This window comes from Cavenderia fasciculata, assembly GCF_000203815.1.
Source record: "Cavenderia fasciculata unplaced genomic scaffold Scf_EU5ZYIE02H8LDV-5, whole genome shotgun sequence".
Classification (NCBI taxonomy): Eukaryota; Evosea; class Eumycetozoa; order Acytosteliales; family Cavenderiaceae; genus Cavenderia; species Cavenderia fasciculata.
This window is the reverse complement of record NW_004457639.1, coordinates 378,039-393,905: the sequence shown is the minus strand read 5'-3', so window position 1 is coordinate 393,905 and position 15,867 is coordinate 378,039. Positions and strand designations below refer to the sequence as shown.

At 35.1% G+C, this 15,867-nt stretch overlaps 5 protein-coding genes across 5 annotated transcripts; 2 read left to right on the top strand and 3 right to left on the bottom strand.

The window, feature by feature from the left end:
* Positions 1–123: 123 nt before the first annotated feature.
* On the bottom strand, positions 124–1,290 carry DFA_09958 (uncharacterized protein; the record flags this gene model as incomplete). The annotated part of the gene is made up of 2 exons (XM_004351802.1): positions 124–1,200; positions 1,273–1,290. 2 exons carry the CDS (start codon positions 1,288–1,290, stop codon positions 124–126), a joined length of 1,095 nt encoding a protein of 364 aa, XP_004351854.1.
* A 128-nt stretch (positions 1,291–1,418) lies between these two features.
* On the bottom strand, positions 1,419–2,944 carry DFA_09957 (uncharacterized protein; the record flags this gene model as incomplete). Its single annotated transcript, XM_004351801.1, has 3 exons — positions 1,419–1,456; positions 1,768–2,860; positions 2,930–2,944. The coding sequence occupies 3 exons, from the start codon at positions 2,942–2,944 to the stop codon at positions 1,419–1,421; spliced, it is 1,146 nt and encodes a 381-aa protein (XP_004351853.1).
* A 653-nt stretch (positions 2,945–3,597) lies between these two features.
* msh6 (mutS like protein) lies at positions 3,598–7,280 on the top strand (the record flags this gene model as incomplete). Its single annotated transcript, XM_004351800.1, has 3 exons — positions 3,598–3,702; positions 3,782–3,846; positions 3,944–7,280. The coding sequence occupies 3 exons, from the start codon at positions 3,598–3,600 to the stop codon at positions 7,278–7,280; spliced, it is 3,507 nt and encodes a 1,168-aa protein (XP_004351852.1).
* Positions 7,281–7,393: 113 nt separating this feature from the next.
* Positions 7,394–11,221, bottom strand: phr2AB (protein phosphatase 2A regulatory subunit; the record flags this gene model as incomplete). The annotated part of the gene is made up of 9 exons (XM_004351799.1): positions 7,394–7,663; positions 7,731–8,044; positions 8,098–8,494; positions 8,568–8,960; positions 9,043–9,148; positions 9,430–10,295; positions 10,411–10,601; positions 10,729–11,013; positions 11,146–11,221. The coding sequence occupies 9 exons, from the start codon at positions 11,219–11,221 to the stop codon at positions 7,394–7,396; spliced, it is 2,898 nt and encodes a 965-aa protein (XP_004351851.1).
* A 3,543-nt stretch (positions 11,222–14,764) lies between these two features.
* Positions 14,765–15,698, top strand: ubcC (ubiquitin-conjugating enzyme E2; the record flags this gene model as incomplete). The annotated part of the gene is made up of 4 exons (XM_004351798.1): positions 14,765–14,798; positions 14,876–14,975; positions 15,036–15,133; positions 15,214–15,698. The coding sequence occupies 4 exons, from the start codon at positions 14,765–14,767 to the stop codon at positions 15,696–15,698; spliced, it is 717 nt and encodes a 238-aa protein (XP_004351850.1).
* Positions 15,699–15,867: the final 169 nt, after the last annotated feature.

Genomic DNA, 15,867 nt, shown 5'->3' with positions numbered 1-15,867 from the left:
ACAAAATCAGAGGGAATTCAAGAAAAGATAAAAAAAAAATATCTTTCTGACAGAACAGGGAGCAAATATACAAAAACTAATTCTTTATTTTTGAAACCTTTTAAAATTTATTGTGTTTTAATTTTAAAAACATTTTTTAACAATGGAAGGACCTGATTCATCATAATCTGCTTTAGATAACCATTCTGTATCGAAAGCTGCTTGGGATGCAAGAAGAGATCCACCAATCCAAGCTGCATTCTTTCGGATGGGAGATTCAACAACATTGATATTTTCAATCAGTGGAGCAAGAGATTTCATCTCCTGTGCCAAACGATTACCTATTCCTTGGAACATGGTGTTGCCACCGGCCAGAATAATTTTGGCATACAAATCCTTTGGATCTTGACATTTGGAAATGCTTTGATTGGTGGCTTTGTGGATACCAGCGACCATATCTTTCCCAATCAGTGATGGTGAGAATAGGGCTTCTGAACAACTGAATAGTTCATCTCCTAAAACGACAGATTGACCATCTGGTAATGTATAACTCTTTAAGTGTCGTCCAGAAGAGCTGCTGGCATTAGTAGTCTTTTGAATACGAGCATCCATGACAACATAAGCCCACTTTTCCTTGATTTCATTGGCCACTTGGTTTTGGTTGGCTATTTCATACCCACGATCAGATATCATTTTGTCAAGATAGTTTGTGATATCAAGTCCACCGATATCTAGTCGGGTAATGGCATCTGATACACAGTATCCATCGGCAATTGGCACAATATGCGTTACACTATATCCAGAGTCGATGATAATACCAGTTTGGTCTTTATTACCAGTGGCATGGAGAGCTAGTACCGGTTGACATGAAAGGTAGACATCAGTGGTTTTAAAAGTTTCAAACATGACTTGTACCATCTTTTCACGGGTTGCCATTGGATTGAGTGGTGGCTCTGTCAATAATACTGCATGTTCTTCAGAGTCTACTTGGAGCTTGTCAAATGCATATTCCCATATCTTTTGCATACCATCCCAATCCTTGATCACTCTTCCATCGATTGGATACTCAAGTTCAATGTTTGGTTCTTTAACTTCATCACCAACTTGAAATTCATCAGTATCCTCTGGCCATCCAACTATTGAAGGAAATATTTCTTTGGGTTGTTCTGCTCCTACGAATCCAATTTTAGTTGTCCAACTACCACTATCAATCACTATTGACTTTTTAGAAAAATAAAAATATAAAGATGATTAACTTTTTAAGAATCGTCTTTGTTTTCAAAAGATACATACCTTTGATTTACTTGTCATCTTGATGGATAATATTTATTATTTATTTTTGGTTTAACAAATTTGTTGACTTTTAATCATTCTCTCTCTCTAGAGAAGTTTAAATTGTCTTTCAAATTAATTAAACCCTACCCTCTTTTTTTTTTAAATTAATTGAACTGACCAATCCAATCAATTTGTAAATTGTCTTTCAAATTAATTAAACCCTACCCTCTTTTTTTTTTGGCTGATCAACCACCCCTCTCCTTTAATTGGGTTTGAATGCTAATTTTCTAAAATCTATGTGTTTCCAGTACCCACCGTAGTTGTGTGTGTGTGTGGAATAACGGTTGGGAAATGATGATCATTTTTAAATTAGGTAACCTCCAACCAGTTTAATTTCCATGACTCTCTGGTTTAAATAGACATGTAAGATCAGATCCGTTTATAGTTGGTTGACTCGTACAATATGACCAGATGTTTATTTTTTGTCATTTCGGTATATATAAGTTTAGATACACTTTGAATGGACAATAAAAGGTCCTGTTTCTTGATACTCCTCCTTGGAGATCCACATGTCTTGAAAGGTGGAGAGGGAAGCAAGCGAGGAACCACCCGTCCAGGCAGAATATTGACGCTCTGGCGGTGCAATAATGTTGACCCTGGATGGAGCAAGAGCACAGAGTTCCTTTTCCATTCGTTCGGCCATTCCCGAAAACATTGTGGAACCGCCAGCAAGGACCACGTTTGCATAGAGCTTCTGACGAACATCAACAAATTCACAGTTTGTGATGGCCTGGTTGGTGGCTTGGTGGATACCATCAAATTGCATACCGACAAGAGATGGTCGGAAGAGAGCCTCTGGACAACGGAACCGTTCATTGCCAATGGCAATGACTTGACCGTCTGGTAATTCATATTGCTTTTCAAATTGTGTTGAAGAGGCATCTGCTTGCATTTCCGAATGATAGTCGAGAGCAATATGGCAGAGTTTCTCCTTGGTGTCACGGGAGATTTCCATTGTGGCTGTTGTGTTGCCACGCTTGACGAGATTCTTGAGCATGTAGTCTGTGATATCGCGACCACCTATATTGCGACTGACCACAGCCCCCTGGATGGCATACCCTTGGTTGATGGGAACAGCGTGCGTGACACCATCACCACAGTCCAAGACAATGCCAGTCGTGGTGCCAGTGGCGTAGAGTGAGAGGGCAGCTTGGACGCCAAGGTAAAAGGCTGGAGTGCTGAACGTTTCAAACATGATTTGAGTCATATTTTCACGGTCGCCCATTGGATTGAGTGGTGCTTCACTGAGCAAAATGGCGTGTTCCTCTGGGTTGGCATTGAGTTGATTGAATGCGTAATCCCATATCTTCTCCACATCATCCCAGTTGGTGATGAGACCACGTTGAATTGGGTAATTGACGATAAGCTTGTCGCCATAGGCCCCTAGAGCTTCATCGCCAACATAGTAAGCCTTTAGACCCTTATCGACCATGAAGCCACCATGTTTGGGACAACCAACCACCGATGAAAACACAGCACTTGGTGCATCATCACCTGTAAAACCAGCCTTGCACAATCCAGAACCACAATCAATCACTACAGTTGGCTAAAAAAAAAAAAAAAAAATAGATTAATATTTGATATAAATAATCTCTAGATTGATTTTAAAACATACTTTAAGGTCAGACATTTTAATTATTAATAGTTATTATATCTAGCTATATATATATATATTACTATTTTTATGATAGATAATATAATAATAGAGAATAAAACTGATTAAAGAGAGATCAAACGACCATCGATGATAACACAACCATTTTTTTTACCCTAACCACCATGTGTCTTATGATCCAAGAAAAGACAATCCCCAATTAATTAATTACCATTCTTTGGAGGTGACTATAGCTGTCAATCGATTAACCACCTTCTTCTTAGTTGCCCAATAGCTATACTATACCTACTAATAATGATTGTAATTACATTGCCTCATATAGACTGTCAGGTCAAACTGTATAGCAACAATACAACCATAACTCAACCAAATCTGCAAGAGAACAAGAACTTGTAGGTTCAACTTGATTGTGACCTTTTGTATAATACATATAGGGTAGAACTTAGTTAAATTTGATCCATTATAAGAGAGAAGGAATATAAATAACATACATGTATTATTTATAGATAAAATATGAACTTGTAAATCAATTAAATTAAAGTAAAGCTAGAATAACTTTAAATTCGACTAAAAGTTCATTTTCGAAAAAAGAGCGCCAACACCTTCGATGTGAAATTTTCAGCACCTTTACTTTAGATAGATAGATAGAGATACAAAGATTACAAAGAATGAAACAATCAGGTATTTCACAGTTCTTTCAACCCATTGCAAAGACTGATGTCTTTAATCAACAACAACAACTGTTTCAAAGCAAATTCAATAATAATAATAATGTAGGCACGCGATCTATTATCATTGTTGTGTTGTTCAATTTTATTGATATTCTCTCTCTCTCTCTCTTTCTCTCCATAGACAACACAGAATTCTCAAAACAATGACAATAGTCAACAATCTGTAGGCGACGATGATGATTTTGAGTTTGATTTCGATGATTCCCCTGCTGCTCCTTCTCGTCCAACAACAACAAATATAAATAACAACAACAACAACAAGAGTATCTTTAAATGTAAATAGTAATGCAAAACAACAACAACAAACACCCTCTCTATCACTATCACAACAACCAAAACAACAAACACCCTCTCTATCTCTATCACAACAACCAAAACCAACATCACTATCACAACCATCAACAACAAAATTGACATTGACACCAACTAAAAAAAAGGAACCAGCAACCGTTAAACCAACATTGACACCAACAAAGAAAAGAGCAACTAGTTCAACTAAAAGAAAGACAATGGATGAAGATGATGATGACGACTATAATAATAATGACGACGACGACCAAGATTATATACCAGATGATGAAGAGGAAGAAGAAGAAGAATATAATAGTAAATCAAAGAAAACACCATCAACACCAAAGAAAAAAGCTGGATCATCTACTTCTTCTGTTTCATCACAATCAACACCAAAGAAAAAAGTTGGATCATCCAACAATATAAACAAAGAAGAGAGATTCGAATTCTTGGTCAATTTAAAAGATGAAAATCAAATACCATTTGGACACGAGGGGTATGACCCAAGAACTCTTTACATCCCACCAGTTAAACTCAGCACATTCACTCCATTTGAGAGACAATTCTGGGAGATCAAGATGAAAAACTATGACACTGTAGTCTTTTTTAAAAAGGGCAAGTTTTATGAACTCTATGAAAACGATGCCGATATTGGAAATGAAAAGTTTGGTCTAAAGATGACCGATCGTGTCAATATGCGTATGGTGGGTGTCCCCGAGGCATCGTTTACTACATGGGCTGCAAAGTTTATCGATCAAGGTTACAAGGTTGCCAAGGTCGATCAGATGGAGTCTAGTTATGGCATGGCAAAGCGACAAAAGCAGGATGGTGGCTCGGCCGACAAGACAAAGAGTATCATCCAGCGTCAACTCGTGTCCGTGTTGACACTTGGCACACTTGTCGATGAGAATCTACTCACCGAACAGACTGCATCCTATTTGATGGCCATCAAAGAAGACGATTACAACAAAATACTGGCCGTCTGCTTTGTCGACACTTCTGTCGGTCTCTTTTACACCACCTCGTTCAAGGATGACGAGAATCGAACACAACTCGAAACGATCCTCCTCCAAACCATGCCCAAAGAGATCATTGTCGAAAAGACGGGCTACTCCAACACTACCATGCAATTGATCAAACGTATATTGTCGCGACAACGTCATATCATCAACCAACGTACACCACTCGAGTATTGGGCACCCGATCAAATCCAAGGTGCCATCAAAGCCAACCAAGGTCTACCAATCCCAGCAGAGATTGTCAACGACGAGATGATGATGTCTGCCGTTGGTGCCTGTCTCTCTTATCTCTTTGACATCAAGATTGGTGAGGATATGGTCAAACAGGCTAGATACGAACAATACAATTCACAGGCAAGTGGTGGTAGTGGAGGTGCTCTTGTGCTCGACGGTCAATGTCTCATCAATCTCGAGATATTCAACAATACGACCGATGGAGGTAAAGAGGGAAGCCTCTACAAGGTGTTGGATCGTTGCCAAACCGGTTTTGGAAAACGTTTGCTCCGTCAATGGGTGTGTCGTCCACTCGCCGATATTCATCGTATCAATGACCGTTTGGACGCAGTTGACGCACTTGGCAACAACTCTGATATCTTTGCCTCACTCGCAGGCATGTTTAACAAAATGCCCGACATTGAAAGAACCATCTCTCGTATCCACGCTCGTTCATCAAACGTGGCAAGTCTCACATCGGTTCTCAACACTCTGGAAACTTGTCAACAAATCATTTCAGACATTGACTATAAATCAAATACAGAACTATCCAAATCAAAACTACTTGCCAATTATCTAATGGTTGCCGAAGATCAAGATGAAGACATTGAAATGAAAAAGGACAATGATGGTTATGATGATGATGACGACAACAAAAACCAAAGCGATCTTGTTAGAAATAATGTTGGATTCCCAAATCTAAAGAAAAAGATTAAATTTATTAGAGATAGTTTTAGTTTTGATTCTGCTACACAGTCACTTACACCAAAACCAGGTCGCTTTAAAGACTATGATGCTGGTCAAATAGAGGTTGATAGCATCGAAAAAAAGTTGGATGAGTATCTGGAAGAACAAAGAAAATTTTTCAAGACTAGTGGTATAGTCTACAAACACATGGGCAAAGAAATCTATCAGCTCGAGATCCCAGTATCGGTTCTTAACCGTGTCAAGATCACCCAAGAATACTCACTAAAGAGTGATTCCAAGACATTCAAACGTTTCCACACACCCTATATCGAACAAAAGAGCAAGGATCTTTTGGCAGCTCGTGACTATCTCGAGGTGACACGTAAAACGGTATTTGTTCAAATTCAAGAGTTGTTTAATCAATTCCATCTCGATTGGCAACAAGCAGTACAATGTCTGGCTCATATCGATTGTCTAATGTCATTGACCCGTGTGTCTCACCAATCGACCTACCCAATGTGCAGACCCCATTTCATAGAGACCCAAGACGACGAACCATGTCTAAGTGTTTTGGAAATGCGTCATCCAGCAATCTCTATCAAGGGTGGTGCCGATTTCATCCCCAATGACCTTCAACTCGGTGGTCTCGGCACTGAAATCAGCTCTACCGGCGTCAAGAACAACTCACACCCTGGTAAACCATCGGTCATGGTGTTGACTGGTCCAAACATGGGTGGTAAGAGTACCCTCCTCAGACAAGCATGTATCTTGGTCATCATGGCACAAATGGGTTGCCACGTACCCGCAACATCTTGTAGAATGACCGTCTTTGATAGAATCTTTACCAGACTGGGAGCCAACGACGATATTATGGCAGGCAATTCTACTTTTATGACAGAACTTCGTGAAACATCTTCTGTATTGAGATATGCCACCAAAAGATCACTCGTCATCATGGACGAACTTGGTAGAGGTACCTCTACCTTTGATGGCTATTCCATTGCCTACTCGGTACTCAAATACATTGCAGAAACCATCAAAAGCACTTGCATCTTTGCAACTCACTATCAATCATTGGCCAACGAGCCTGGTATTCGTGATACGATCGCCACTTCCCACATGTCTTGCCACGTAGATGACACTGCTAAAAAGGTTATCTTTCTCTACAAACTCTGTGATGGTATTTGTCCAGACTCTTATGGTCTTCATGTTGGTGCCATGGCTGGTATCCCTCTTCAAGTCATTCAAGTTGCCGAACAAAAAGCAAGACAATTCGAAAAGGAATCTACCATTTCCTCCTATGTTCATGGTACCATTCATAGAAAAGAAGCAATTAGAAAACTAAAGGAAGCAGCAGCCAACAAGGATTTAAATACCATTACCGAAATTTGGAAATCTTTTAAACTTTAATAATAATAATAATAAATAAATAAATCCACAGTCTCTCAACTTGTGATGACGAGATTGATTGAATTAATAAATTTTTATAAACCCCGATATTTATATTTACATCTATTTTTGTTTTATTTAACATTTGATAATTCTGCAACTGAAACATAAGAATCAATATCAAAATGTATTGATTGTGCTACTAGTTTGATATCAGAAAGTGTGGCATTGCATCTATATCTACAAGTGTCAAAAGATCCAGCTTGATCAAAATATCGCAGTGACACCAATCCAGAGAGTTGATTTATCATGGCAGTGGAATCACCTGTTTGTACAATCTCTGGAAATAATTTATAGGCAATACCTCGAAGTCTTGCCTTTTCAAACCATTTTGGTGCATTTATCTAAAATGAGAAGAAATAAAATATTATTATTAATAAATTCTTTTTTTTTGTTTTTTTCTTTTTTTACCTTTGATCTATTCTTTTTTCTTGCAATTTTAGTTGAAGTATATAATAAAACATCATTTGTAGGAGAGTAGGCAGATGCCAAATAACCTGAAATTAATAGACATTTGGCATTGTGTGAAAGAGATGAATTATACATTGTAAATTCATCGTCATTAATTTTTTTCTTGCTTGTTTGTGATTCCTCTTCCTCTTGTAATTGTTTTGTAAAGTCAATCCCCAATTTTCCTTTTGAAAACAATTGTTGCAAATAAAAATCAACCAATGGTTTAATTTTAGAATACAATACCAATTCTGAATCTTTTGAATCTATTTGAACTAAAAAAAAAAATGTTAAAATAATAATATTATTATTCTGCTTTCTAATTTACCTTCATTATTTTTGACAGGAAGAATATAAGATTCAAAAAGATTGTTTGTGATAAGGATAAGGTGAACGATATCTGTAACTAGTTTTCCAAACATTGTAACCATAATCTTGCAATGATTTAAATAGTGTCGATGTATTTTCTCTTGAGTGACACCTGGTATTGTTATTTTGGGTTGATGAAGTTTTAATATCTCTAGATAGGTGTCGGTGGCATACCGAGGAAAGAATATAGGTCGAGCATAGACGGCTAGATAGTTTAATGGCAACAATCTATCCACTGGGTCATCTGATATCAAGAAAAGACATACTCTTCTATTCACCATAAAATCATTAATCTTAAACATCGAGTATAATAAACTTGGATCATATTCCAAAATGTGATGTATTTTATCCAATACCTAAAAAAAAGAAAAGATTTAATTTGTTGTCAACATTGAGAGATCGATCTCTCCTATTTGTTTCAAATCTTACAATATAAATAGGTTTTGATGGATTGTGAGTTGAAGATTGATCAGCTTTATCACCCAACATTGTAATCAACTCTATAAGATTCCTAGGAAACCCTTTCATTGGTATGGGAGGTCGATTTTGTTCATATAGTTTTTTAAAATCGTAAATGTCTTGAGGTGGTGTACCATCATCATCCTCATCATCACTGCCACCAGCTGCAACATCCATTTCATCCTCTTCTGCAATGATGGTTTGAGTATGATAGAGATGATAAAACAATGAACGAGAAGATTTGGGTGTAGATGAACAATCTGCAAATGCATAGGTAGTAGAATCCTTGTCAAGTGCTGCCAATACAGTTGTTAACTTTCCACAATGAGGTGGTCCATAAACTGATAATACTCCACTATATTTCTTCAAAGAAAAGAAAAGAAAAGAAAAGAAAAAGAGTTAGTTATAACTGATCAATGTAGACTAAAGTTCTCTCTATCCATACAGATTCTATTATTCTTCTAATTTCATCATATTGTTCATGTCTTGTTGATTCAATTGTACTTATCATTTGAAATACAAACAAATTATATGTTTCAAATTTAAAAAAACTTAATGAAAAAAAGAGGGAAATCAAGCAAAGTTTGAACTTTTTAAAAAGAAAAGAATATATAATATTATATATATTATTTGTTTATGTTTTTAAATATTAATTTATTTTAGGGGATTGTGGGGTTGTTGTTGTGTTTACTACTGCTAACATCAGTATTATTATTATTATTATTGTTGTTATTATATTATTATTATTATGTTGTTATCAAGTTGTGTGTGTTATTTATCAATATTATTATTATTATTATTTCATTATTAGTTATTAGCAGAAAATAGATACATAGTATTATTAGCACCAATTGCGACGAGATTTTCTTTTGGATGCCAACTGACATGAAGGGCCTTCTTTGTAAAATCTATATTATCAGGATTAATTTCATCAGGTTTCTTATCTTTTTTAGAGGAGCGTAGTTTCATCTTACCGGTGAGGGTCTTTGATTTTGGTTTGATGGCTTGTTTAGATGCTTCGAGACAAACATCTTGTTTAGAGTTACGATCGTAAATGTGGAAGTAGTTGTTGTAAGAGCCGGTAAGCATTTGTGTGCCATCGTGGTTGATAGAGCATTCAAACTTATCGAAAATGCAATCATTCTCGTAGAGATCGCAGAGTTTAGGACGGAGATAGTCGTGGATGGGGATAGACTTGATGGGACGGGTGTCCATGTTGATATCCCAAAGCTTGAGCGTCAAAAAGTCACGTGACAAGATGTAACGACCGTCACGACTGAATTTGATGTCTGATATTGAGGAAATGATCTCTGAGAAGAAGGACTTGGTTGATGGATCGTCAGCCTCCTCAAAGACCTTGGAGTGTTGGTCGCAGAGTGCGCTCGATCTGAGATCGCCCAACTTGATGGTTCCTTTGCTTGAACTGTACATAAATATATTACAAGAGGTGGGATGAAATTCGGCCGACGTAATCACCTCTGTTAGATCCTCCATGTTGGTGGGCTTGATATCGACTACGTTGAAACATTCTGAATTAATGTTCAAATTCCACAAGTGAATTCGAAGATCGTCCGATGAAATATATGTCTCTCCGTCACTGTTTAATGATATCGAATTAATGTGATAGGCATGAGCATTTGCGTATACTTTTCTTGGTTGTGCTGTTATAACAGTTTCCTTTGTACTAAGACGTGGAATCTATAGAAAAAAAAAATAAAGAAGAAGAAAAAAGAAGAAGAAGAAGAAAAGAATTTGAGAATAGGTTCATCAACTAATCATCTTCAACTCTATATAACTATAACTATATACATACATTTACTTTTAAAAGACCATTATTTGAAGTTGTTGAATTTATATAGTTGTTGTTATTGTTGTTATTATTATTGTTATTGTTATTTGTAATGGTTGCTGGTTTGTTATAACTTGTTAATCCATTTGTTGGTGCTGAAGCAGATACTTGTTTAATCTTTTTTTCATATACCTTCCATAATTTAATTGTTTTATCTAAAAATTGAAAATAGAAATAGAAATAGAAAAAAAAAAAGAGTGGTCAGTTGGATGTTCACTCTTTTTTTTTTCTCTTTTTTTTTTTGTCTTTGTTTGGTTCTTTGGTTGATTATAATGTATACACTACCATTAGTTGTTAATAAAAATTGTGCATCGTTTTGTTTTGGGCACCATTTAATTTTGTTAATTTTTTCTTCAATCTCCAAACTCTTCAAGTAGTCAAACTCTGGTTCGTGGCTTTGAAACTCTGAATAAAATTTATATTCGGGTAATTTATCTTTCTTTTTGCTGCTGCTGCTGCTTTGGCTCTTTTCATAGGTTCGCTCAAAGAGTACAACTCTGCCTCCTCTATCACCAGCTGCAATATAGTCACCAGTGTGATCAAATTCAATTGCTGATACTAAATCAACTATAAATACAAATATATAGAAAGGTAATGTAGGTAGGGTAGGGTGGTTATGTACATAGGAAGGATGATTAATATTTGATCATATAGGTCATATGACTATATCTAATCTTATCTATCTATCTATCATCATACCATCGATAACGTCATCGTTTGGGCCCTTGTTGCCAAAAACTTGACTAAATTTCCAGTCTAATGGTTCTGATGACATTTCTTGATTATCTATCCTTCTATCTGTTTGGTTGTTGTTGTTTTTGTTGCTTTTATTGTTGTTGATTTTAGTTTGTTCTAAAAAAGGGGAGAAAAGGGTTTGTGGCTAGTTGTATAATTATTATTCTGTTTGGCTGCTATTTACAAAATGTTGAAAAAAATAAATAATTAATAACAATTATTTATTATTATTATTAAACCTAATTCTATTTCTATTTGATTGATTGTGTGAACAAGAAGAAAAAAAGGTTGTAGAGATAAAAAAAAAAAAAAAAAACAACACTTGTGATTTAATAAATAAATAAATAAATTTGATGATGATGATTCTGTTTTGTTATCGTATAGATTTTGATCTTGTTGAGAGATTGTGGTGTGGGTGGATGAATGAATGAATGAATGGACGAAGAATACTACTACTACTACTACTACTATTTCATTTGATCAAATGAACCAATCAATAGAGTCGAGTATATTAATCTTTTAAAAGAGCGGGAGGGAAAGAGAACAAAGAGCAGGTAAACAACCAAAAAAAAGATAACGATTCCTTTTTGAAAAAAAAAATTATAAAAAAAAAAAAAAAAGTGATGAACTTCCTTCTTTTTTGTATTATTATCACTTGAGGAGGGGATGGATTTAAATTAGGTTTGCAGGTTGGATATAGGTTGGTTGGTTGGTTGATTGATCAATTTAGTTTGTTGTGGATTATCTCTACTCGCGATGATATACTAATCTACTCTGTAATGCATAATAATAATAATTTAAAGAATGGAAAAAGAGGAGAAGAGAAGACTACTACTATTACTACTACCAATAATAATAATAATATAATGACAAAAGTAGAGAGAGAGAGAGAGGAAAATAATTAAAAAAAAAAAAGGGATGGAAACGAGGGGAGAACAGAGAGAGATGTAGGCAAGGATGAGAGAAAGATCAAAATCCTCTCCTCCTGTTGGCGAGGGTTGTATGCTTGTTTGTTTGGAAAAAATGATAGTGGTGTTTGTGTTACCCAAACCACTCGAAATTGAATTGCATGGATGGCGGGGGTTGGGGTTAGGCGATTGAAAACTACTGCGGTGGGTGTGATACACTGCTAGCAGAACAACAAAACAAGAGGTGAACTGACTACACTACCAAGTCGACTCTTCTTTTGGGATTGATTGATTGATTGATTGGCTAACCCTCTTGAAATAGTATTTTGCTATGGAGATGGTTTGCGTACAATGATGAACATCACTCACACTCTGACTAGGACGAGTAGTTTAGTTTGCGCCATATCCGTCCGAGTTGATCAACTGACTAGAGGACAGTTAATCGGTTGGGACTTGCCTATATATGTTGATCACTAACCTATATATATATATATTCTTCTTCTCTTCTTTTCTTTTCTCTCTCTCTCTATAAATAACTCTCGACTTTTGATCTAGTAATATTTTTCCAAACCCCTAAAATCTATAGTTTTTGAGAGTTTATGGTTTGGTTGGACCTGTTGCTTGAATGATGAGAACTATCTACATACAACAACAACAACTACAACAACAACAACAACAAAGACGACAAGATAATAAAAAAAAAAAGTACAAACCAAAAGAAAAATTCCTATCTATCTCTATTTGTACAACAACCAGATCTGGTTGAATGATTGATTGATTGATATTGATTGATTGATATTTACTAGTAATCTACTCTGTATGATGGTTGGGAAATAATAATAATAATATAATAAATAATAATACGGTGGGAGAATAAGCTTATTCTTTCACTTGGGAGTGCAACAATCTGTTCAAGCACAAGAGGACGAGCCAACTTGGAATCTCCCTTGCAAAAAAAATTGAATTTTTTTTTTGCTCTTCAAAAAAACAACGAAAAAAGGTCCTTCTCTTCGCGGTTGCATTTGGTCGATCGCCACAAAGATCCGATTGTCTCTTTGCGATAATGTGGAGAGGGAGGACATGTAGACCAACAAGCCCTATTTTTACGTTATCTTTCGATTCGTCCCAATCTCGTAATCAGAAGGTCAATCAAAATAAAAAAGAAAACGAACGAATGGTAAATGTTTGTTGATTGGTCAGTAGAGAATAAAAGATCACTCAATGACACATAAATTAAACAAGGAGGGTGGGGGTTAAAAAGAATAATTCCTCTTTAATTATTTCTTTCTTTCTTTCACGTTATATTCTATTACAAAAAAAAAAAGAAATAGAAAATATGTATATTTCAAGAAAGGTCTATGTATATACCTTTTCCCTACCAAGGTGTCAACTCTTGTGATAGTTTCCTTCAGTCCATTTCCATCAATCCTGTAATGAGTCGTCTCCTTTACAACAAGGTGGCCGTTTTATCTGGAAGATGGTCAAGTCAGAAAATTTTATCATGGAAGGAGGAGCTCACATTATCTATCCAGCTGGGGTCTGGTTGACATCAATGAGGACTTGGGATTGTTGAGGGCTTCTCTTATTGTCCGTGATGATGTCGAACATAAGAGAGATACCAATCTAGTTGCATCAAAAGGTCAATCGATTTAAATTAAAAATAAAAACAAACAAATCAGTCAAGAATAGATTAAAATAGAAGATCACTCACTGACTTACTGACTGTATGTTGGAGGTAGTTCAATCAAGACGACATGATTGGTATGTTGGTTTGGAGTGTCGTATAGTGTGCACCTGGATGGAAATAGAAAGAGAGAGAGAAAAAAGGAACAACAACATTCATTTCCATTTGTAGAGTGTGTGTTGGTGTCGACTCTATTCGTTCTAACGGTGTCACTCTACGGTGAGGTGTGTGTGGTAGTCCATTCACCACCAACCAAAACACAACAAAAATTTAGTGAATCGTACGATTGTTTGTATTAATTTTATTTACACAACAACACATAATTAATGAATATTTGCTGCAGCAAAACAACAACAACAATAAGCCAGCCATCCATTCTTTACACAATTGTTTATAATCCAATCTAAAACCCAACTATAAATAAATAAAAAATAAGAAGAAGAAGAAGAAGAAGAAGAAGAAGAACAGACAAACAAAGAAACCAAATAAACTACATTGAATAGTCATTTAAAAAGAAAAGAAAGAAAGAAAGAAAGAAAGAAAGAGAGAGAAATAAAGAATGTAGGTATTTGATCAATCATCAAACATCAATCATCAAATCAATCATCAAATCAATCAACCATATTATAATAAGTTGTAGAATAGAGAGAGAGAAGAGTACGAAAGTTTGTTTAAGGTTATTATTTTCAAGCAACACACTTTGTCCCAAGTTGGGATATCCAATCCCAAATATAATTATCACTCCTCTTCCTCTTCTTGGACTACCCTACCCAATTAGAATTATTTTAATTTAAAAAGCGGTGTTCCTTTTAAAATTAATTAATTTCATTTTGTATTAATTTTTTATTCTTCTTTTTCCTCCTTCTCTTACTTGTAATTCAATCTTTTTTGATCTTATTATTTTTATTAGAACCAACTTTAGAATTATTATTAATTATTATCAGTTGTACAACATTTTTTTTAAAAAAGAAAAAAAAAAAAGAGATAATTGATGGCTTCAAAATTATTACAAAATCAATTCAAAAGTAAGTAAATACTTATTGTATAACAATGCAATGGAATAATAGAATAGTAGAGAATTAATTCTTAAGATTCAATTTAGAAATACAATCAGAACCAATAGAAGGTGTATTTTTTGAATTGGTTGATCAAAATCTATTTGAATGGAAAGCATATGTTGAAGGTCCAAAAGAAACAGATTAGTATGTAAAATTAAACTCCCAGCTTGTGTAGAATTGATATTAACTTTTTCATTTTAATAGTGATGGAGGAATATTTCAAATATTAATGAAATTCCCTCAGGATTATCCAATGTCACCTCCTACATTAACATTTACATCAGAGTTTTGGCATCCTAATGGTAAGATTAAGTGAATCTATAAATATTGATTTAATGACTTTTACTAAAGTTTTATTATTATTGTTATTAAATAATTTAAGTTTATTTGGATGGAAGAGTTTGTATATCGATTTTACATCCACCAGTATTGGAAGATGAGACAAGTGGGGAGTTACCAGAGGAAAGATGGTTGCCTACTCAGACAGTAACAACTATTCTACTAAGTGTAATATCATTATTGAGTGCACCAAATACTTCGTCACCGGCCAATGTAGATGCATCGGTTGAATGGCGAAACGAAAAAGATGCATACAAGAAACGTATAAAGACGCTAATTGCAAAAGCCAATCTCAAGGTACCCCAACATGTTGTCATTCCACATCCAGACTCTGATCCAGTAGAAAGAGCCAAACAAGTGGAAAAGATGAAGTTGTTGAATAAGCCAATGGACTTTTATGACGATTACGATGATGCTGCATACGACGACGATGACCACAACGATGATTATGACTACGATGATGAAGATAATCATGATTATGAAGATGATGAAGATTATGATGATAATGTTGATAATGATGATGATTAATTTTCACATCAACTACTATTATTACCTCTTATTACCACAAACCATATAATAATAATATAATACTACTACTAACACCAAATCAAATAATAATAATAATAATTAATAATAATTTAAATCACCCTAGACTATTCATCCAATAATTGAATTAATCAAACCATCCCATCCCATC